We start from the raw sequence: 25341 nt of genomic DNA, 5'->3' as shown, positions 1-25341 counted from the left end.
AGTAGAAAAATATTGGGACAGCACACTGACTAATGATTTTTTTTGTTGTGAACTGGTATAAGAGGAATATGTCTCCTTAGAAGTTACACACTTGCTGCTTATGTTATGCCATCAATGAATCTGATTTATGTTTTATACTGATTGGGTTCCAGGGAATAATTATGTTGTACTTGACAGTTAAGTTGCTGTTTTACTTTTTATTATGTAGCTTGTAGTTTCTCTGACTGTAGTTAAACGATTCAAATGCATTGACTTGATCTGTTCCCTATGTCTCCAGTGTTTACTGTTTAGTGCTATTTAAAGTCACCCTAACAGTCGCCCTCAAATTCCTGAAGATAAAAAGGTACAAAGAATGGCCTGTTAAAGGTTAACGAGTTGATGGCCATTTGTGATGTGTAAAGCTTATTGCTGCAGTTTGCTGCAAGGTATTACTGGAGGGCAGCCTGTAATAGACCAAGTCCGCGAGTTCATCTTCTCTCTCAGGGCTAAGGATATGAGATCATAAGAATTCCAAAGTGGTGAACAATTGCATTTATCCTCCGTTGGAGGATTAGGGTGGCATTATGCAACATGATCTCATCCTATTATCCCGCAGGACCTGCTGCTTCTGTCTATTGGCCAGGGAAATGAAGAAGCCATGCTCTGGAGATCAGAGGGGGGTGTTCAAAAACAGAAAAAAATGTGAGAGTTTGTTGAAGCAGGAACCATTAGAGCTCAGGGACAGCATCACTAAAACAGACATGAGAGCTGCTGTTCCCATGGCAACGTGCACATCTTTGGCTGCACTTGATGTTTTTTTGTTACATAAAATTAAACTTCAAAACCCAAGGATGGCATTGTTGAGGTTATCACCTGACTTTTTTTTGTTTTTGCATACAACCAATCAATGTGGTGTTGAAGACCTGTCAGCTCAGTCTTGAAGTGTCTTTACTTGTGATTTGCAGATTCTTTTTTTATGGAAGCAATTAAGATCTCAGCTTTACAGTTATTTTCTTTTTTGTCTTTCTTATCTTTTCTTTTTGTAACAACAAGGGTGGTTTGGTGGTTATTTTTTTGTCAAAGCAGTGAAAAGATCCAACCGTAAAGCGTTAAACCAGAAAGCTGTCTTCACAGTGAAAACTATCTTCCTTTTAACACTTAAAAGCACTGGTTTCATGTATTTCCCTTTCGGTATTGTATAATATGACTGCATGAAATCTTGGTTGTTAGCTTACAGTTGCCTAGCTGTCACTTGCTTGTGACATTGTAATCTAGTGCTGTAGAGTGTCTGTAATGTGGAAGACAGATGATTATGAATCTGATTTCTGAATCAGTCTGAAATGTGATTTAATTCCATACTGAGGTTCTTATTTGTGTGATACCTTCAGAGCATGAAATAGTTGAATTCTGAGCTTGGAGTTTAGATGCGGACTCCATTTTAGTTTTTCTCATTACTTTGTTAGTTTCCTTGCAGAAATGGCTGCTTATTCTGAGAGGTGCACCTGATGGCTAGTCCTTTGCTGAAGACATCAGATGCTGTGATAATGCAAGCTGTTACTGTTATTATGGTATTAGGAACAGTGGAGTTACTCCTCAGCAAACAGATGAAGTAGCTGTAGTTCTGCAATAGTGCAGTGAATAAGAAACAGTTTGGCTGACTTGCCCTGACTGCACGCTAGCAATAATGCTTTGTGTTTCATATCTGGGATTTCAAAGTTAGAGCAGTACAGCACAGCATAGTTATATGAGCCATATCTAAACATAACACATTCAAATAAGTAAAATTGTTTCTGAAAGTGAAATGCTTAGTGCAGCCTTACTGTAACCTCTGCCTTCTTTAGACCACCACTTATCATTTTTTTCTAATTGACAGATGCCTTCAGTCTTACAGTTTTCATCTCTGCACCCTCACTGCAAGAAAATTCCTATCAATTCTTCTTTTGAAGCTTACATCTTCTAGCTTGTATATGATTGTCTGCATTTCTGATGGGTTGAATCCTGCAGGATTCCTTAATTTTTTCAGTTATAGTCAGGACAATGACACAGATTCGTCTGTCTGGTCTGACCTGCTGTAGGAGCTAGTGACCATTGTATCCAGCTATCCACCTCTAGCCAGTAACATATATCCCTTAGCTTTTTGAATGGCTTCTTGATTGGGGATTTTACCACCTCTTATTGTTTCACATGTCAGCTGCTTGTTCAGTGAGGATACATTTTCTCATGCAGTCTGATACTGGACCCTTCTGTCTGCATACTGTGGCCTTGCCTCCATTTTGGTCCCTTCTATTAATGGTCAGCCCCTTTTCTACCTCATCAATTTGTGGACACCGACTTGTGTTCCTTCTTACTTGTAGGTAGTAAAATCTTAGCTGTTGCATTCCATCATGAACAAGTAAGCTTTTCTATGCATGCATTCAAGTAGTCAAATGTCTCTTTCATTGTTTAAAGTGTAGAACAAAGTATTGTGATACAGCCTTACCAGTACTTTGTGTAATAGTGTCAGTACACCAACATCCCTCATATTTGGTCTCCTTTGGATGCATGCAAGTATCCTGTTCAGTTTGGCACTGTCATTCTCCCACTGGACCTAGTGATGTATCACTGCTGCTATAATCATCCCAGGTCCTCCTTTTTCTGCTGTGCACTGTTTAGGATCGCTCCATCTATGAAATAGCTAGCTCCCAGGTTGCAATTGTAGCAGGTGTATCACCACATTTATTTTATTTTTGGCATGGAGCATCAGTTCTTATATTACTGACACTCTTCTAACTTTCTGAGGTCCCTCCTGATGCTAGCTTCTCTGTCCACCACCATTGTACCCGTTTTAGTGTTATTTATGAAATGGTTCACCCCATTTTGTTGTCCTTCACTGATACCCAGGACAGAGATGTTGAATTGCACAGGCTGTAGGACTGATCTTTGTGGCAACCTACTAGTCACTTTATTCACAGATCCCCCCAAAACTTACCACCACCCACTGTTTATTTCTTTACATATAGCCACTTCTCCTGCCTACCTGATTCCTTCCACTTTCAGTTAGTCTTCTGTGTGAGACTGCCATTGGGCATACTGAGGACCATATCAATTGCATTGACTAGGCACCCTCAGTTACTGTTGCTGCTACTCAGTCACAGAGTTGCTGGAGGGTAGTTTAGCACAAAATCCTGATGATAAACCTGCATCAGGATGGACTGTGTTGCCCATTTTCCAGCAGGAGTGGGTGCAACCCTTCTCTGAATTTTCTCAATGACTTTTCATGCAGCTGATCTATAACAGCCTGGGTCAGGCTGTGGTCTATACATTTGGAGTGAGATTGCATTGCACTACCATCATTTTTTCTGGATTAAACCTTCCTTCACAGATCTGCTGTGTAGAGCTTTGCTAGAAGTGGAGCTGGCACTTATAGGTTCATAGGTTCATACTAGGCTATCTGCCCTGGGGCAATTATAAGCCTAGCCTGATTCTGTATGGGTTACGCCACCCCTTGATTTGAGTATACTGTGCCCTTTTTAAGGTTTAGTTTACTGTGCCTCTGTCTAATAGTGACACGGGAGTAATCCCTGGGACAAACCTACGATCCCCCATCCACCTATCGAGATTCTTCTTGAAGAGATTCAGTGAGGTGCTCTGCCTCACATGAACTGGAATTCTATTCCAGAGCGAAGGGAGCCTCTGGGTTATGAACCTGTCCCTCCAGCAAGTTCTGTTTATTTCTGTGCTGAGGTTCAAGTCCCTCAAGCGTGTGGCTCTAAGGGATTTAGATTTACTGAGGTGGAGCATGTCCATTAATTCTGGATTTGACATAGCTTTGTATGTCAGGCATAGATCGCCTTGAAGTAGGCGGTATGCAACTGAGTAGAGCTGGAGTTTTTTTAACCGAGCAGCATATGGCATCTGTTTGAGACCCTTGATCCTCTTGGTGAGATACTTTTGGGGTCTTTCTAATTGCTGCAGGTGTCGGGTAAGGTACATCCCAAAAGGGGCATTGTATTCTATGATGGGCCTGATGAGGGATGAATAAAGGGGCACGAATACCTCTCTTGATCTAGATGTGAAACCCTTCGTGATGAGGTGGGCTATGTAGAAGGTCTTTCTAACCACTTTGGCAATATGGTTTTCAAAGGAGAGATTGCTATCAACTTGGGTCCCCAGGTCCCTAATAACTTTCTCTGTACTTAATGGGTTTCCGCGTATGTGGTAATTTGTGGGCACATTGTTTTTGCCAAAGGGTATGACTATACATTTTTTGGCATTTAGCTTTAAACCATGGCGCTGGCACCAGTTATCTGTCACTGTGAGACCTTTTTGAAGGATGTTTGTGTCAGCTGGAGAGTCGATTATGGCGCCCAGTTTGCAGTCGTCTGTGAACTTGGTGAGCCATAGTCCTCCCACGTTTGCCTGTACCTCGGAAAAGTATACACCAAACAAGAGTGGTCCCAGGACAGAACCCTGTGGGACGCCACTTGTGACCGGTTTCGAGTCTGACATGGCTCCAGCAACTCTCACTCTGTGGGTTCTGTCTTTGAGCCAGTTTGTGACCCATCTTGTGACATAGGGGTTTATATTTAAGCTGGATAGCTTATCTATGATGCCCGAGTGGGGTATTGTGTCAAATGCCTTTGCAAGGTCCAGATAGGCTGTGTGGACTACCTTCCCTTCATCTATGGCTTTGATGACTGTTTCGAAGAAGTCAACCAGGTTCAAAAGGCAGGATCTGCCCTTGACAAAGCCGAACTGGGTAGGATCTAGTGTCTGTAGGTCCCCAATGTCTTTGTTTATGAGCTCCATGATGATCCTCTCCATAGCCTTGCAGACTAAGCTAGTCAGGCTTATGGGGTGATAGTTTCCAGGGTCCGTAGAGGCTCCACCTTTGTGGAGTGGGACCACTGTTGCTGTACGCCATTCTGTGGGCACATATCCTGTAGTGAGGCTGAGATTGTATAGCTGTTTTATTTGAGGGATTAGTTCCTCTTGGAGTTCATGTAGGACGCAACCTGGGACACCATCTGGTCCCATGGAAGCAGTGTTTTTTGCTTTGGAGAAGGCAGCCTTCACCTGAGCACCAGAGATGTTTGGGAGGCAGCCCTCTGCTGGGATAGATACTTGCTCTTTTGGGGGGGAAGGGGGTGGAGAAGTTTGCACTGAACCTGTCTGCCAGGATATTGGCAATGTCTGTGGGTTCAGTGTATTTTTTGTCGTTTAGAATCAACTCAGAACAAGTCTGGGAGTTGCATCCCAGGTTCCTAACATAACTGAAAAAAGCCTTATGATTGTCTTTGGTGTCCTGTGCAATTTTTCTCTCGAAGCTGGCCTTGGAGGATTTTATGAGGGATCGTAATTTTTTGCTAGTACTGATCAGTGATGCCTTCCCTATTAGGGATTTTGCTCTATCATGTAGTAGCTTCCTCCTTCTGTTGTACAGTTTATTTATGGCAGGGGTCCACCAGACTGGACGCCTGCCTTTGGAGGATTGGGTCTTGGTTTTGTTTGGGATAGCATGATCCATGCATTCCTGGAGATGTCCGTAGAATGTGTTTATATAGGATTCTGCAGTTTGGGCCGTAGTTTCCACTGGCCCTGGGGCCTTGAAGGATTCCACTTCGGTTTTGAGAAGTGAGAAGTTCGCTTTTGAGAAGTTTTTCACTGTGGTTTTCTGGGCTGGGGGAGGGGTCGGGATGTGGACATCCAGTGAAATTAATTTATGGTCTGATCTTACCAATGAGGGATATACTTCTGGTGTGGAGCATAGAGTCCCCATGTTGGTAATGATCAGGTCTAGTATGTTGTCCCCTCTTGTGGGAGTGGTGACTAGTTGTTCCATAGCATTTGAGTTTATAATTTCCAGGAACCTTTGGGCTAAGGTGCTGGGGCTTGAGTAGTGCTCCCAGTCAATGTTTGGGTAGTTGAAGTCGCCCAATATAATATAAACTGAAAAGCAGTCTTGCCCACTGTTAGTTGCACATGGATGGTCTCCGATACTTCGTGCAATGCCACTAACCTGGAGGTGTGGATATCCTTGATAAATATGGAAACTCCCCCTCCTTTTGTGGTTTGGTCCGGGTTTTGGGGCTGAAAAGCATGATATGAGGTATAGCCTGGTAGTGCTGGGGTGCTCTCTGGAGCCTTGAACCAGGTTTCTGTCACTGCACAGATATCGATGTTCTCCATACTGAGGAGAGCTTTGAGTGCGTGCATCTTGAGGTTAAGACTTCTGGCGTTAAGCAGCATTACCCTTAGTTTCTTGTTCCTTGTGCTGTCTATGGGGGTGGGTTTGACTTTTGAACCTTGCCTAAAAAAGGCACTATGGGGGTGGCAAGAGCCTTTGCCAATATCTGAAAGCCCAGTGGTGACAGGTGCAAGCCGTCCCTAGCGAAGCAACGTGGCTTGTCGAGCATGTCATCCCAGGCTGACAGACACTGGATCCCCTTTGAATGACACCAAAATTTTAGCCAATTGTTAAAATCGATCGTTTTGTCTTTGTACTGTGGCATCATTCTAGGTGAGGGTAAGATGCTGCTCAAGGTCAGGGACATACCAGCCTGGGCTACATGATCAGAGAGCTCCTCTATGTCTCTTTTCATGTAGTCCAGGGAGGTACATCTCAGGTCATTCACACCAGCATGTACAATGACTAAGTCATATTTGTATTTGCTTTGGAGTGACCTGAGTGCTTGCGTTATGTGGCGGATCCTAGCACCCGACAGGCAGCTCACCGTGACCTTCTCTTTATTCAGCCTGGTGAGCGGGACGTCAGTGTGTCTGACAATAGAGTCACCTATTACAAGAGTATCAGGTGTGTTATTCAGCCTTAAGGGCTGTGGCTGCTTGGCACACTGACTTTGTGGGCTATGTGTTGTGCGTGTTTTGTTTTGTTGATTCATTCCATTTGTGGCCTTAGAGGAATATCCTGTGGGCCAGTTCATTGTCCTCCACAAGATGTAGCTTATCCCCAATCCCACTCATGTCATACTTGCTGTCTGTGTGGTCTTGCCTCTAATTGCTGCAGGGCCATCCCCATCCACTCTTCTGGTACCTTACAGTCATTCTCCTTTGGGAACATCTAGATTAAACATTTGTTCTGGATATTTACCTGTTCTCTCTTTTCAGTCACCTTCCTCCCAATAATTACCAGTACATCAGTGCTGTGGAAAACAAGCAATGGAGAAAGGAAGATTTCCACTGCTTTTTTATTATAAAATCTGGACAGTTTAGAGGTATGAGTGAAACAGGGCAGAAATACAAGGAAAATCAGGTATGTTTCTTTAGTTTTGCAGAACGTACCTGATTTTCCTTGCATTTGCTCTGCCCTCCATACATACCGCTCAGCCCCTTAGCTCAAGAAATATGGACAAACCATAAATAAAGAGGGGACAAAGGCTCTAAAATGGGGGCTGATTGTAAATCTTGCTCTTATAAACTTAGAAAGCTGCGAGAATAATAAGATTTGTGTTACTGTGCCTTGTCTGAAAGATATGAAGTCTGAAACAGAAATGTGTGTCATTATTCAGTGACTTCATTCTTATAGGTTCATAGGTTCATACTAGGCTATCTGCCCTAGGGCATTTATAAGCCCAGCCAGAATGTGTTTGGCTTTCGCCACCCATTTTAAATTTATTTTACTATGCCCTTTTTCGAGGTTAGTATACTGTGCCTCTGTCTAACAGTGACACAGAAGTGATACCCGGGGTAAACCTACGATCTCCCATCCACTCATCAAGATTCCTCTTGAAGAGAGTCAATGAGGGACTCTGCCTAACCTGGACTGGGATTTTATTCCACAGTGAAGGGAGCCTCTGGGTTATGAATCTGTCCCTCCAGCATGTCCTATTTATTTCAGTGCTGAGGTTCAAGTCTCTCGAGCGCGTAGCTCGATGGGATTTGGATTTTCTGAGGTGCAGCATGTCCATTAATTCCGGATTGGACATGGCTTTATACGTCAGGCACAGATCGCATCTGAACAGGCGGTATGCCACTGAGTAGAGCTGGAGTTTCTTTAACCGGGCAGCATATGGCATCTGTTTGAGCCCTTTGATCCAATTGGTGAGGTACTTTTGGGGTCTTTCCAGTTGCTGCAGGTGTCTGGTAAGGTACATCCCAAAAGGGGCATTGTACTCAATTATGGGCCTGATGAGGGATGAGTAAAGAGGCACAATGACCTCCCCTGATCTAGATGTGAATCCCTTCATGATTAGGTGGGCTATATAAAATGTTTTTCTAACCACTTTGGCCACGTGGTTGTCAAATGAGAGATTGCTATCAACTTGGGTCCCCAGGTCCCTAATTACTTCTTCTGTACTTAATGGATTACCACCTATGTGGTAATTTGTGGGCACTTTGTTTTTGCCAAAGGGGATGACTATACACTTTTTGGCATTTAGCTTGAGGCCATGGCTCTGGCACCAGTTGTCTGTTTCTATGAGGCCCTATTGGAGGATGCTTGTGTCGGCTGGAGAGTCGATTATGGTGCCCAGTTTGCAGTCATCTGCGAACTTGGTCAGCCGCAGTCCTTCCTTGTTGGCCTGTACCTCCGAGAAATATATACCGAACAAGAGAGGTCCCAGGACTTGAGCCTTGTGGGACACCACTTGTAACTGGTTTGGAGTCTGACATGGCTCCAGCATTTCTAAGCATGTGGGTTCTGTCCTTGAGCCAGTTTGCAATCCATCTAGTGACATAGGGGTTTATATTTAAGCTGGTGAGCTTATCTGTAATGCCCGAGTGGGGTATTGTATCGAAGGCTTTTGCGAGGTCCAGGTAGGCTGTGTGGACCACCTTCCCCTCGTCAATGGCCTTGGTGACTGTTTCAAAGAAATCAACCAGGTTTAAGAGGCAGGATCTGCCCTTAACAAAGCCGAACTGGGTAGGATCCAGGGTCTGTAGGTCCCCAATATCTTTATTTATGAGGTCCATGATGATCCTTTCCATAGCTTTGCAGACCAAGCTAGTCAGGCTTATGGGGCGATAGTTTCCAGGATCCGTTGAAGCACCACCTTTATGGAGAGGGACCACTGTTGCTGTATGCCACTCTTTGGGTACATATCCTGTAGTAAGGCTGAGATTGAACAGTAGTTTTATGTTTGGGTTTAGCTCTTCTTGGAGTTCATGTAGGACGCAGCCCGGGACACCGTCTGGTCCCATTGATGCTGTGTTTTTTGCTTTGGAGAGGGCGGCTCTTACCTGAGCATCTGAGATGTCAGGGGGCAGCACTCTGCTGGGATAGATATTTGCCCTTTGGTGGGGAGGGGAGAAGTTTGCGCTGAACCTGTCAGCTAGGATGTTGGCAATGTCTGTGGGTTCGGTGTATTTTTTGTCATTTTGGACTAATTCTGAGCATATCTGGGAATTACCACCCAGGTTCCTAACATAACTAAAGAAAGCCTTGTGATTATCCTTAGTGTCCTGTGCAATTTTTCTCTCGAAGCTGGCCTTAGACAATTTTATGAGTGCCCGTAGTTTTTTGCTAATACTGATCAGTGATGCCTTCCCTTTTTGGGATTTTGCTCTATCATTTAGTATCTTCCTCCTTCTATTGTATAGTTTGTTTATGGCTGGGGTCCACCAGACAGGACGTCTGCCTTTGGAAGATTGGGTCTTGTTTTTATTTGGGATCGCATGATCCTTGCATTCCTAAAGGTGTTCATAGAATGCGTTTATAAAAGATTCTGCGGTCTGGGCTGTATTTTCCACAGGCCCGGGGGCTTTGAAGGATTCCACCTCGGTTTTGAGGAGTGTGAAATTTGCTTTAGAGAAGTTTTTCACTGTGGTTTTCTGGGCAGGGGGTGGGGTCGGGATTTGAATATCCAGTGAGATTAGTTTATGGTCTGATCTTACCAGTGTCTTCAGTGATTTATCGGAAAACCACAAATTTTATGAGGAACAGACCAAAAATATGAGGCAAAAATCTGGACAGTTGAGACGTATGCATCTGTACCAAGTATTAGTAGAAGAATTTGGCCGCTCAGTTGTGCTACATCTGAAGAAGACCATCCAGCATCCCTTCTGTCATAAGAGGTTAAGAGGTGTGCATGGAGGGCAGAGTAAATACAAGGAAAATCAGGTACGTTCTGCAAAACTTAAGAAACATACTTGATTTTCCTTATATATCTGCCCTGTTTCTCTCTTACCTCTAAACTGTCCAGAGTTTATAATTAAAAAAAAAAAATGCAACAGAGATCTTCCTTTCTCTGGTTATTTTCCACAGCACTGATGTACTGTGCAAGAGTGGGAACATAAGCCCTATACGCATGCGCAGTACATCAACAAACACAGAAAAATGCGGAAACATTGCAGAGGAACACCACAGCACCATTATACAAAGACATTATTAAAGAAAGGTAAGTAGTTTCTTTCTTAAATAATGTCATTGTATAATAGCAATAACTGACCCGTGGGTCTGTGAAGATTTACCCACAGTTGGCTTTTGGTCAGTCAGGCTTTTCCCTTGTGATCAAACTACGCCAACTGTGGGTAAATCCTCAATATACCCACACCCACCCATTGGTTATTGCTTAATTAACATATTGTTTGTAGGTAAACCTTATATACAGTCTGTCCTTCCACTTCCATACAAGCCCTTTTGCAGTCAACCCTTTTTTCATTATATGTATTTATTTTTTAAAGTCAATTTACCTACTTTGTATTATCTGCAACTTTCTCAGTACTCGCCTGAGATGTCCAACACAAGACAAAATGTAATATAGCCCTTGTGCAAAATTACTTTCAATTCCTTTCATCTCCAATTGCATTCTGATTGCCTTTTAACCTGGACCCATTTCAAAATCCAATTAACTATTCTGCTTTCAGTCCATGTATCCCCTCTGAATCAGTGTGTTGTGTGACATATTATCAGAGTATTTTCTAAAGTCAGAGTAAGCTACATGCATTCATTTGCTAGCATTGCTTTTTGTAGTTACAGAGTAACTGAACTGTATTAAATTAGGCAGAGGCAATCATCCTCATGTAAACCCATGCATGAGTTACATAATTCTACAAAGCTCAGAATTCCAAAATATGGAATTACTAAACCAACATTTCTAGTTCTTGGGCATAATTGTTCTTACTTTCAACCTGTGGTAACTGTGTTTCATTCTTGGAGAGTCAGGTATTCTTAGCTTTTGAAATACCACACCATTTTCCACTTTTCTTATAGACCTTCTATTTTGTCAAACACATAATTTACCCGTTTTAATGTAATTTATATTGTTGTACCATGAAATGATGCCAAAACAAATTGATTTTCATCCCTCCTGTTCTCTGGCTGCTTATTTTATCTCCTCTCTTTTATAAAGTACAAATACACTGATCACCTTCCAGCCATTGAAATCCTCTCCAGCCTATAATAATTGTAAAAACAACACAAGGAATACAAATGCAGCAGATAGAGCACCACCCCTTTACCTCAGAACCCTTGGTGGTACTGAATCCAGTTGCTGAACCTTATTCATTTTTTGCATTCTTTGAAAGACCTTTCAACATCTGGATAGTGAAGCTTCCATTTCTCCTCACATTCCTTTTAATTCATAACCTCCTTTTTAGCATGGTATCCTTCCTACGTATAGGAATAGAATACTTGTTTAACATATGCAACCTTTTTATATCCTAGTATGCTCTTCAGCATATCTGTTAATAGTAGTTTCTGAGCAAGCTTTGCAGTTTGTTTCCAGTCAACATCATTTTAAAAATGATTTTCTCTTCTTCCTTAATGCTGTTTTTAACTCATAAAGGGATAAATACAGGCAAACGAAGACAATCTCATTTTAAGCTGATTTAACTTTAGAAAGTAGTCCCCTTGAGTTTATCCACATACAGTATTCTTATTGTTTACCTGTGTACATATTGAGAAATATAGTAATACCATTTTGCTGTCTTATTTATGCTGTTAAATGGCCATTCACAGCTATATAAAACAACGTTTGATTTTTCCCTACTACTTTTTAATCCTTCCTATTCTGGATACAATGTAAAATCTTAAGGAAATAATTTCCTTTTAAATGTAGAGCAACTTATTATTGTCATACTATTCAATATTCATTGAAAGCACCCCTTATGTTTACACTAACTTTGCAGTACATACTATGCAGTGCTGTTTTGTGTTTTTACAAGTGTAATATAACATCAAAATTATAAAACAAGTTTCAGTTTTAAAAAGTATTTACTTCCATCTGATTCTTCTGTCCATTTACTTTTCTCAGTCACTTCTTCCCTGCAGTTAGTTTACCCATGAGCAGTAACAGCTCAAGATGAGATTTATGATTTACAGTCTTCCTACTAGTTTAAAACAGGCAACATGAATTGTGTTAGCTAATGGTGGTGCCTTAACTTGGGCATCTGTGACACCTTCTGCACTGGTTAGGACCATGTCCAGAATTCTGTTGTTTCTGATATAGTCCTGCAGTATGTGGTTGAACAACTTATGCGGCAAGGCCTTGGGTCAACTCCTGTTTCCACTGTGTCTTGCTGCTCTGAATCTTTCAGTTTGTTCCTGTTAGATGTAGCTTCACCAGTGTATTATCCCATTCTTTCTACCCCACTGCACAATTCTCACCTCCAGTCTGTCATTCTTCTCTCTTGGTGTGTCAGTTGGAGGGCACACCGTATCATTGCACCAACTCTCACCTCTTCCTTTGCCTTAATGGCTAGTGCATCTAATCTGTTTGCATCTTTACCTGTTTTCTGATTTATTGTTTTTTTTTTCTTGATGACCTTTCATTTAATGCCTTGTCTCTTTCTGCATCATTCCTGAAACACTTGTGCCCAAGCACCTCCATGTTCCACCACTGTTGTCATTTGCCCATGTTTCTGTTATACCACCACTATGAACCTACCCATTCTATACCCCTGCTTGCACCTCCATCTTCCTACCCAACTCACTGCAGAATAAAACTACCTAGCTGCGGTCCAAGTTACCCTTGTTTGTTCCTCTGCTGTGTTTTGCATCTCTTACTACCTTTTGTCTTCTGCCTGAGCACCTTCCTGTCTTCTGTTTCTTTCACCCTCTTCCCCTTCCATCATCTATGTGCTTCTATGTGCTTCCTGTTCTAAGTTTAACTTTCATGACATTGAATATATATATATATATATATATATATATATATATATATATATATATATATATATTAGTAGTATTCATCATTTCCTTGACTGGGTGATTGTCTTTTTACTGCATTATATTTAGAGCACCTTTCTGCCGGGTCTGCTGCTGTTTTGTATTTTTTCATTTTATGTCTTCCTGATAATGCAGTCTGTACTCCATCTACAAGTGGATCTATGATCCTTAGTATGTATATCTATTCAGTTGCTGCCTTCTGTCTGGCACTCACTGTCACAGTATTCCACCAGATCTTAGCACTTGCACATTTGCATTGCAGACGTGGCTTTAAGCTGCTTGTTAGGACTCCCATCTCCTTTATCTTCTTCTGTGCATGCTGTTGGCTATGTCACTGTCGGTTTATGCTTGTCTCTGGAGTTTTTTTTACAGATAGTGTCAGTTAAGAAGACTTCACAGAAACTCACAGAGCATCACATGCTTATTATTTCCTTTCAAATTTACTTTATTACTGTAAGCCAGTCTTTTATTTCATAATACAGCTCAGAAAAGATTCTTAGACCAGCATATTCTGCAGTTGTGTGTGGAACTGACATGACTTGGTATATGCACATAAGACCATTAACTTTGGTACTTTTATAAGTGAGAGATAAAGATCCGGTATCTGTTTGCTGAAGATGTTTTTGTTTTTTAACATCTGTTGCCTAATTTCTTGTGTCCTAAAGCAATTTATGACGCTATAAGGTACCTTAAGAGTAACTTGTCTAATTTTAATCTGAACACGGTGCTTTAGTCTTTGTCTTTTGATTGCATTTTTCTTTCTGCAGAGTAAGTTTTACTTACTAATAGAGGAAGCAAGTCAGCTGTTTCGCTCACTAGTTCCCATCCAGCTGTGGTACAAGTACATTGTGGGTGAAGATCCATCCAGCAGTTACTTCGTGGGAGGTGTACTCATAATACTCTACAGTCTTTGTAAGGTAAGTGCAAGTGTGATACAATTCATATTTTGTCTGATATATCTGTTCAGTAGCTATGAGCTACAGTTACAGTAACAGTTAAGGAAAGCGCAAAGTTGTTTGCTGGGATTTACACATATGTCATGTGGTGGTGGTGCTGTAGGCCATAGCTCTCAACCTTCCATCTCCAAAATGAGGAACACTAACCCTCATAATGTGGAACAAATGGGCAAAATGTGGAACACATTCTAATGGCTTATTAACAACTTCATCTAGGAAGGTCATAGGATGGCTAAAACATGCTGGTTTTACTTATAAAAAATATATTTTAATGAATTAATATAATTAATTTCTATTTACTATGGATATCAGTTAAAACATTTCTAACACTGAATATGTGACAGACCCTTTCAATGTGGAACTTTGAGGAACTTGAACTTTTTAAGACCCCAAATGAGGTATGTTATTTTTAATGAGGTACACGAGAGGTATGGTGTAGGCTGTGGATAAGTGTCAATCCTAAATAGCCACACTGTGAAATGCATAACTGCATGTATACAGAGGTTCCTGATTGGAGTGCATTACAATGGTTGCACAGTGGTTCCTGGTATAACAACACCTAACAATGATACAGTGCGGTTCTGTAGAGTAAGCACCCCATCCACCTGTAAACACTAACCAAAAACAACTCCTTCAGAAAGGTAATTAGGCAAAACATATCCCAGTGTAGGTGAGGGACTGTTTAAAGGAACATAGTTCAGAGAGGATCACTAGGTTAGAGGAAAAGGTCAGCAGATGAGGTACAGAGGATGTGAGACGATGTTGTGGCTTGGGAGTTTTTGGGGAAGACCACTGTATGAGACTTGGAGGAAACTGACATTTTTGTAAAAAAAAAAAACAGAAATCAGGTGGCAATGGGGACTTGTGGATATAGCCAGCAGTTCAGCACAGGGTCATATCATCTGTCTCCACCATTAGTGACCTGTATTCTGATAGTAAGTCTGGCATCAGAATGGCCAGGTCATATGGTGGATTGAACTTCATATGGCAGCATAACTCTCAAATTCTTAATGCAAGAAATCTGAACAAAGCCTAAAATAATGGGGGATAAAGGCCCAAAAATAGGAGCAGATTTTAAACAATGCTCTTATAAAGTCAGAAAGTTGATAGAGTAATAGGATTTATGTTAGCATGCATTTCTGAAGGAGATGATATCTGAAACTCAAATGTATGCCATTATTTAGTGACTTCAGTCCTCAATGATTTATTTGCTAGATAAACACAAATTTTATGAGGACACCGTGACAGGGCTAACCCAGTGGTGTAAACCTTGGCTCGAGATGATTGTCACTGCTGAAGTGACACCCCAACCCCATGTGCAAAGTGGAAAAAGGGGTTGAGGATGGATGGATGTATGGATGGATTTGAGAGATGTGATGGCCAGCTGCCTTGTCTCATAATTAGGTCGTGAATTGCTGACTGTGTAGACTTGGGGAAAGCTAAATGAGGGCCTCGCTGTTTATGAGAAATGCCCTTAGCAAAAATCATGCCTGTTTCTATAGGCTAGAATATTGCATGTGCAATATTAAGGAAGATACTCCCCCACTACAAACACTGTGCTATTTCCTGATGGTTTGCACTAGAGTCAGTGGAGGATGAAGGAGATGACAGAAAAGGATCTGGGATGCCATAAAAAACAGACTTTATAATCAGGCACACTGGTATTAATAATGTGACCTATCATTGCACATGGAGAACCAAGAAGCTCTGAACAACATGAAAACGTATACATTGCCCAGGTTTAAATATAGTCTCTTGCCTCAAGAGACTGAGAAATTTGGTTTACAGTACTGCCTGCTTTTCTTGAGGGCAGCATTTTGTATAACGTATGCATGAGGAAGAAGGCAGTCTTGTTGAGAGGGAATCTTTTTGGCAAAGGTAAAATTGAGGCACAGAGCACATTTAACAAGCTAAGTATTAATAGTGGGCTGTTGGGTGCTCCCCCAACCCCCTATATCATATTTAGTACAAACATCTCACTATTATTTACAAGTAAGCAGCCATATTTCCACCAGCCTCTCTACTCCAGCCGTCTAAGGGCATACTTGAATTATCAGTCTTCATTAGCAGTTCATTCATAGGAGGACCATGCACTTTTTCATTGTTTTATTTTGACTTCCTTTTTATCTTTTGATAAGCATTGCTAAAAGTCAAACATAGCTGTGTCATGTGATATAAAACTTTGATATGAATTATAATGAACATTAGAGAGTCTGGAGCATTAGATGCATCGGCCCTTATTTTCTCAGCTAGTTTCATCACACTTGTCTGTTGCTTGGTGTCTCCTGTCCTTCTTTTGCATTTCTGTGGGGTGCTGGAACAACATCTGATTGGCATGATAAACCAGCGTCTGCTTTGCATGGAAGACTAATGATTGTGATATTGGAGTGGGTTATTACCAAACCACCAAGGATATCCTAAAAGCTGTGGCTGAAACACTTTCAGATGCTCCGCCAACTTCAGATAACTGACTTTCTTGATTCATCATTCTCTGTAAAGAACACATTGTATCACCTGTCCTCTACCTACACAACTTATGCATCTCCAACAACACTTTGTCAACTATATGGAAAGGAGCCATCATTAAAACACTACCAAAAGTCCCTAACCCAAAAGATGAAAAAGGCTTTGGGCTAATCTCTGTCCTTCCCACCCTAGGAAAACTTCTGGAAAAACTCCTCTTTGCTCAGATCATAGACTGCATCAAAAAATTCAGCGTGCTTTCCCCACACCAACATGGACTTTGGTCTGATAAAAGCACCATCACCGCTATGTATGCACTAGCCAAGGGCATTTTAAGGAGCTTGGAAAAAGGCCACCTTACCTGTGTAGTCATTATAGACCACACCAAAATCTTTTAACTGATATAATATTGATTACTCCTTAACTACCTTCTTAGATCAGGCATAAACGAAGACTGCCTCCCCTGATTCCACAATTTCCTTATTGATAGACCTTTTAAAGTACAAATAGGGAGCATATCCTCTCTCTGACCCTCTTCAAAAAGAATACCCTAAGTACAGAGTCTCTCGTCTCACTTACCTGAAACCTCCATCCTTATGTATGCAGACAGTATTAAAGGACAAGCTGAAAAATACCTAAATGTATCATTACTGTGGCTGTCACACAATAACTTCATGCCGAACACATAAAAAATAAAAGCACAATTTTTGGCACAAGACAAAAACTCTCCAGTCTCACAAAACTTGACCGTAAGGTATAATTTTAAAGATCATTTGGGAACCACACCATACTTCAAATACCTTGACACCTGACTGGACCAATCTTTGCATTATTTCATGCCACCATTTCAAAACCTGAATTAATACTGTACTTTTCTGGACCAGAAAAAGAATCACAGTTCTTGTTACTTGATGAAAGTCTCAAAGAAAGAACACTCAGCTCTGCAAACCCTATCCAGTCAAAAATATAGATCCATCACATTAGCCCCCTTCCAACACAACATTGCTCAGTCCTAATTAAAGCAAAATGGCTTCCCAAAAGTAAAAGATGCACAATCCCCCTAGCCTACCTAATCCACAAACTCTTATACCTGCTGCTGTGTCTTTCGGCTTTTCCCAGTTAGGGGTCGCCACAGCGGAACTCCAGCCCGCTAATGATTGGTAGTTGATTTTTACTTGCCGAGTTACCAGCCCTGACACACAACCTCCAACGAAGGTACGCCCATTCACACATGTCTCCACGCAGAAGACGCTCTAACTGTGAATCGAACCGGACAGCATCTTACTTTGAGGCGACAATGCTACCGCAGCACCACCACTGCTAGACTCCTTTATTTTCCACTCACTTAAAGGACACATCCTACAACCATAGATTACAGTCCTCTTTCTCCTTCTGTACCCCATTCAAAACTTCACTTCGCTGACCACAGCTTCTCAGGAATGTACCTTTTCAAAGCAAAGAGACATCATCTCCTTCCTCAGTTTAGTCATCAGCTGAAGAAATTTTTACATACAAGAGCTGCTTGTAAATGCTTTTCTTCACAAACCGTTACTTAACTTCATAACTCCACTATGCTCTCCCTACATTCATCTCTTATCTTATCTCTTAGGAACTCCATGCTAGCTTAACCCTGATCCCAATCCCATCTGTCTTTCCTGTATCCAATTCCACACTGTCTCTCGATCCCACTCTGCACCACTTCCCCACCAGCGCAAGACCCATTTCCCCCTGTTGTATTATCATCTTATCTGTCACTGTAATCCAGAAGAGCCTACAATATCTCTATAAATGCAATTGTGTATAACTTGATATTAGATAGATTCCTGCTTTTCTAGATAGATTCTAATATGTTGCCATAATGTTCTCACATGTTAAATATTAGATACTAGTTAGGCTTCCACTGTGTTCCTGAAGCAATACTAATTTCATGCATTTTAATTACACCCAAACTTAGGAGTGGGATCCATTTCCATCTTCATGTTAGAAACCAAAAACATTTAGAGAAATTAAAAAATAGGCACTCTTCTATGATGTAGTTACAATGTTTTTAAATGCTTAATATTGTTTGTCCTCTGTACTCTAAACTACTTTTTGTCTACTATGTCTTTGTTCTTGCATTTCCTGGGCTGAGGCTGAAAATGGTCCATCTGGATCAGTGTTCCACCCCATTCAACAAATGGTAGCTAACTAATGAACTAGCTAAATAAATAAATAAATATACAAACAAGCAAACAATCAGGATCTACCAATTTTAAACTTTTGTATGGGATTTTGGCCTCCTGATGGTGGTGTTGCAACAACATCACATATTGTAATTTGGTTATATGGTGTGATCGGAGTTGTTTAATGATGTATCATTCCTTTTTGCAGTTACTGACTTCTAACTCAGGATTCTCAGAAATACGCTTCATTAGTATGGGGGTGCAGTTCTGCCTTTGCCAGCATCTCGGTGATGAATAGCATCTTGGGCAAAACAGGGTTAGCTAGAAGAAAATAGAATGATCTCTTGTCTGCTTATGTTTCTATAGAAAGCCAGGTAAAGTCTGTCTGTCTGTCTGTGGGGTTGCAGGTTGATACTAAAATATGTTAATGAGCAACCATCCTACCTCCTGATTGAAAGAATATGTACTTGTGATAGTTTGCCAGCTATGAGAATCCAGGTATGGGAACATCTTCCTCAGTTTGTGGGCAGTGTTCATAGATTCATGGGTGAATACTAGGCTGTGTCCAGAAGGGCCATTTTAAGCCTAGCCAATAATCTAAGGTCATAATCAAACCCTGTACTTTGCAGCTGTGAGTTTAAGACATTAACCTTTATGCCAGTCACCCCCCTGTTTGTGATGACATTTCCATTGAAATATTTCAAAGTGTCTTGATTTAGTAGGATATGAAGGTATCAGATTATCTCTCATGTGATTCTGTCAATCACTCCTTCAGCAGCTAAGTCCAACTCCCGCAGTGCGTTATATGCCCTACTTAGCAATCTCCTTGTAGGTAGGACATTACCTCTGGCCTTAAGTAGCAATGGCATAATTCACATCAGAGCCTTTATTAACAAAGCCATTAAACCTGTGTGTCGAGCTAGTCTAATCAGTCATGCATGATCACATTTGCAAAATACTCCACTATCTGTATTTCTGTTGTACCTGCAGCCAAGTGCATCAGTCATTATTCCACTTCACTTGCTTTCAAAAAATTGCTTTCATTCTCCTGTCTATCAAATTTTAACCATCTTTTAAGCCTGCTTTCATTTATAAATAACAAATGTCTCATCCAAAAGTCAACCTCCTGCCTACTTAGTAGAGTACATAAGAAACTCATATCCTGTCTCACATCATATGATTTCCATTTTCAAAATGTTTAGCACCCGATAGGCATGTCTGTCAAATATGATGCCTTCCTCTTTGTGAACAGTTTATTTATTTATTTATGTATGTATGTATGTATGTATTTATTAACATTTGTTAACCGGGTTAGTTCAACTGAGCCAGAGGCCCATTTCAAGAGGAGACCCGAGGAGAAAAGCTCCAGAAATAATACAAGTAATTATGATATTTACAAAATGTTAAAGTAGGGCCACAGAAATATAGTACAAGTAAAAAAATTGTGCACAGCAGTACAATGCATAGGTAAAATAACAGTTAACAAGTACAATTTCCAAAATTTGAGAACAGTATATAGCATAGGCCAAATAATTAAAAAGTTCAGAGAATATCACACAGAGTACAGCATGAATACAGTTTGCTAGAGCAGGTACAAGGAGGACAGAGTTGCTAGGGAAACGCAGATACAATGGGAAGAGAGGAGACTAGTTCAAGTGGGGGTGTGACAAGGGCATGACCAAGTCTTCAGGAGAAACAGTTTAAGTTCTTTCTTAAACAGGTATTTACGCTGAATGTTTCTTATGTTGAGAGAGAGTGAGTTCCAAACATGGCCTACAGAGTATTTGTAAAGGCTCTTACCAATGTTTTTGTTGGGTTTATATAACTGAAGGAGGTGTTTACTGGTAGTACGGAGTTGATGAGGGGAGGGTTATAGAAGGAGACTAAATTGGAGATGGAGGGACAGGATGAAGGTTCATATAGGGTGCAATATGTAGCTGGGGTATAAGTAGCTGTTTGGAGAATTCTGGCCATTGGAGTGAATTAAGGGCAAGACAGTGGTGAGATTTGTAAGGAAGACTGGTGGCAAATCTGGCAATTTTGTTATATGTTTGCTCTAGTTTAGTGATAACAGATGTTTGAACATGAGTAAGAACACGGGCAGCTTAAAGAAGGCAGGGTAGGAGTAGGGCCTGAGAGAGGGAGGGTTTGGAGGAGGGTGACAGAAATTTGTGATTACGAAAGAGAAGTCCAAGTTTCTGGTGGGTCTTTTTTATACTTTGTTGAATATGAATATCAAATTATGAATATAAAATTTTAATTTATCGTCAATGATAACCCAAGTAGTTTATTATGAGGTTCAGGTTTAATAATGGTGCTGTTGAGAGAGGTTACAGAGAAAGAGGCTTTGTGTTGGGCAAGTGTTTTATGGAGGAAGAGGAGGAGTTTGTTTTTTTTTTGTTTTTTTGGGGGATTTAATATGAGTTGGTTATCAGAGAGTCAGGTTTGGACAGAGGAAAAGGTTTGTTGAGTGAGAGCTAGTAGATCAGGGATGTTGTGGGCAGAGGTAATGAGGGTGGAGTCATCAGCGTACTGTAGAAGTGCAGAGAGGTTGGTAGCAGAGTGAAGTTTATTAGTGAATATATTAAACAGGAGTGGGCCCAGAATTGATCCATGGGGAACTCCAGTATTAACAGGGAAGAATGGAGAGAAGACAGTTTGCCAGTGGACAGATTGCTGCCTGCCAGAGAGATAGCTAGAGAACCATTTGTTGGAGGAGGTAGAGAGATGTAGGTCTGTGAGTTTAGTTAGAAGTCTAGACTGAGAGACAATATCAAAGGCCTTTGAAAGATTGAGGAAAAGACTGGTGATGAGGAGGTTATTGTCACTGGCTTCAGCTATTATTTGGGTAAATGATAGTAATGCAGTAGAGGTGCTGTGGTGGGGCCTAAAGCCTTGTTGGGTAGGAGTGAGGAGACTGTTATCGAGAAGGTGTTTGAGTAGCTGAACATGGATGCAATTTTCCAAGATTTTAGATAGGGGGACAGGATAGCAATTGGTCTAAAGTTAGAGGGATCTGAAGAGTTCCCGCCTTTGTGAAGAGGGATAGTATAGAAGGATTTCCAAATATCAGGGAACAGGGCTTCTGAGATGGAACGGTTAATAAGAATAGAGACAGAGTAGGCAATGGATTGTGCAGCTATTTTTAGGAAATGAGGGGGTAGTTGGTCTGCTGAGGGAGAGCAGGGTTTAACTTTGTTAAGGAGAGATTTAATTGTAGTAATTGGGACTGGTTGGAACGAAAAAAGCATTTACTGTTTTCTGTACTAAGTGTGAAGTTTTGAATAGTTTCTATGAAATAGTTAAGGAGGCAGGCAGTTTCGGAAGCAGTGTTATTTGGAAAAGGGTTGGGAGTAGCGGGGTTACCTGGGTGGAGTAGGTTGTTGATGGTGGTCCATAATTTTTGTGTCGGCTACTTTGGTTAGAGGAAAAAAAGCTCCCTTGTCTTTGTTGACAAGTTTTTTAGTCAAGTTTCTGAGCTCTCTGTATGTCTGCAGTAAGAGAGGGGACTTGTTTTTAGCCTAGGCTTTCCAGGTAGAATCTGTTTTGTGCATGATTGAGCAGGTTTGTTTTGTTAGCCAGGGGGCGTAGTTGGATTTGATTCACATTTTTCTGGACAGAGCAACAGAATCAAGTGCATCAAGGAAAATGTTATTATCTTATCAGTTGCACAAGTATTCACCATTTTATATCATAATTTTGACTTGACAATAAGTATACTACCTTAACCTGCTGTGCATTGTGATGTATCTCAGCTTCTGGTACATTTCATCCACTTCAGTCTTTTGACATCATCATCTTGTCCCATGATACTCTAGATTTGCTTCTTCACAAATGTAATTGTGATCATATGCCTCTCATCTGTCCAGATTTTCGCAGAATGTTCAGATTTTTGCCTAATATTTTTGGTCTGTTTCTTATAAAATTGTGGTTTTCTGGCAAATCACCAGCAAATCAATGAAGATTGAAGTCAGAAAATAATGGCAGACATTTGACTTTCAGACTTCATATCCTTCAGAAAATTTATGCTAATGCAAAGGCTGTTATTCTATCAACTTTATAAGTTTGTAAGAGCAATATTTAGAAAGTGTCCCTATTTTTGGGCATTTATCCCCTTATTGTTTGGAGCTTTGTCCAGATTTCTTGCTCTAAGGGGTTGAGAGGTACTGACCCTGCAGCTGAGCTGGAAATGCTTGAAATATATGCAATAGTACTAATAATGTTGGAATAAAAAACTATCACTTACAACCCTAAATAAATAAAATAAAATAAACCAAAACCTCTGATCCATCTTCAGCCATGTCATTTTATCATCTCTGAAATTCCTTTTTAATCTGCATTTTAAGTTTTCATACATTCTGCTAAATGATTTGTCGAAGGAATTCCCCAACCAGATTCGCATATACTTAACATATTCATCCTCCATCCATCCACAACCCCTTTTTCCCATATTTGCACATGGAGTTGGGCTGTCACTTCAACAGTGACAATCAAAAGGACATAATTCACTGTTACGGCAATCATTTTGTTTCATGCACTTTATAACATCTAACATCTGAAATTCAGATGTTTGGAGGTTCACATCAATAAGTACCGTCATAAATTTTCTACAAATATCTTTGTCTGGATCAATCAGCACTTCATCTGCAAACATTGGAATTTTAAACCCTTCATTTATTTTATAGCCATTTAAATCAGATGTCATAACCAAAATAACCAGTAGCTGTAGATAAGTGCAAAGAGCACTGATTATGATGGACAACATCTTTGGGTTCCTGTATGCTGTTCTCATATCATTGGTTTTATCTGTGCATTCTAATGCCCATTGAAAATCTTGCTGGGTTCCTCTGTGTTTTCGTATAGTCACTGTCAACTCATTGGGCTCCTGAGTGTATTCTCATCTTCATTAATAAGTTAATTGCATTTTTCTGTGCAAATTCATATTTCTGACAACCCTTTTCGGCTACTCTTAATATTCTCATTCTCACCGACAACCTCGTTGGCTGCCAGTGAGTATATTCTGAAACTCACTGACAGCCTCATTGGAAACCTATGTGTGTTATAATACTAAATGGTAACCTTACTGTGTTTGTCTATGTATTCTCATATCACTAACAACCTGTTTGGGTTCACAAACTCACTGACAGCCTCATTGGAAACCTATGTGTGTTAAAATACTAAATGGTAACCTTACTGTGTTTGTCTATGTATTCTCATATCACTAACAACCTGTTTGGGTTCACAGCTTCAGTGGATTCCTGTGTGTATTCTGATATGCACTGACAACCTGGTGGAGATCCCCTGTGTATTCTAAAACTCAGTGACGGATAGCTTCATTGGGTTCCTCTGTGTATTGTCATACTGCATCACAATCTCGTTGGGTTCCTCTTTGCATTCTAAAACTCGGTGATAGCCTCATGGGGTTTGGTGTGTATTCTATCAATGTACAACCTTTTTGAGTTCCTGTGTGTATTGTCAAACTCAGGGTATAGCCTAACCGGGTTCCTGTCTGTAAATCTCATACTCAATGGCAACCTCTTTGGTTTGCCGTAAGTATACTTGTACCCAGTGACATGCCCACATGTATTTTAACTTTGGCCTTTGGCTCTGAATAAATAGCCTTTAACATATCTGCAAATTCTAGTAAAAAGCCAAATTCAAATAGAACTTGCACCAGATAATACCATTCCAGTCCGTCAAAGGCCTTCTTGGCATGAAGACTTACTACAGCAAATGGATTATACACCTTCTTTGCAGCAGTCCTCATCAACATGTCAGTCCTTAAAATGTTATTAAATGTTTTTACTATCACTAACAAAGCCACACAGATCACTGTCCACCGATTTTGATATTTCTCTAGCTAGAGCCATAACTAGGGCAGAGAGCAGGGGGCAGCTGTCCCTGGTGCAAACTGTTAGAGGGTGCAATCGGCGGTCCTGACTGGGCATTGCAGGCATTCATTCAGAAGTGGAAAGTCACAATTTCCCTGCCAGTATTTATTCTTTTAAACAGGTGAAGCTATTTAAATGAATGATTGATTGTAATAAATGTTATATAATATTATAAGAGGAGACAGTGAGTTAACCTGTCAAGCTTTTTCATTGTTTTTTTTTCTCTAAGGTTCAGGACACCATAGTTTGCATACATTCTAGTAAAATGTGATACAAAATGAATAAATGACTATAGGATGTACTAACACATTCATATATATATATATATATATATATATATATATATATATATATATATATATATATATATATATATATATATATATATATATAGAGAGAGAGAGAGACAGAGAGAGAGATATATATATATATCTACATATATATAGATATACATAGATATATATATGTGTGTGTGTGTGTCTGTGTGTGTGTGTGTGTGTGTGTGTGTGTGTGTGTGTGTGTGTGTGTGTGTGTGTGTGTGTGTGTGTGTGTATATATATATATTTCTTGCCTTAGTCAGAATTTGGTACAGTATCTTTGAATAATACATATACTACATGAAGTTTAGCTTAACATTCAAAACTGAGATGAGACCCATTATTTTTCTATATATTACTAAATATTTTCCCACATGGGGATCAGACAATATTCTACGTCTCCATCTGACCTTCACCGTACAAAGCAATGGTATTGCAGTCAGTCTCCTTTATACATCACAGTTCAGA

The 25341-nt window shown here is 40.5% G+C and overlaps 1 protein-coding gene across 2 annotated transcripts in view; it reads left to right on the top strand.

Moving 5' to 3' along the window:
* RNFT2 (ring finger protein, transmembrane 2) overlaps window positions 1-25341 on the top strand; it is a 926866-nt gene that overhangs the window by 577362 nt on the left and 324163 nt on the right. For both annotated transcript variants that reach the window (XM_044068253.1, XM_044068252.1), the window contains exon 7: window positions 13852-14001. In XM_044068253.1, coding sequence (XP_043924188.1) covers window positions 13852-14001 — 150 coding nt within the window. The remainder of the gene's footprint in view (window positions 1-13851; window positions 14002-25341) is intronic.

This window comes from Protopterus annectens, chromosome 4.part0 (assembly GCF_019279795.1).
Source record: "Protopterus annectens isolate FY-2018-M chromosome 4.part0, PAN1.0, whole genome shotgun sequence".
NCBI lineage: Eukaryota > Metazoa > Chordata > Ceratodontiformes > Protopteridae > Protopterus > Protopterus annectens.
The sequence above is the reverse complement of the archived record's forward strand: the minus strand, read 5'-3'. Positions and strand labels throughout refer to the sequence as shown.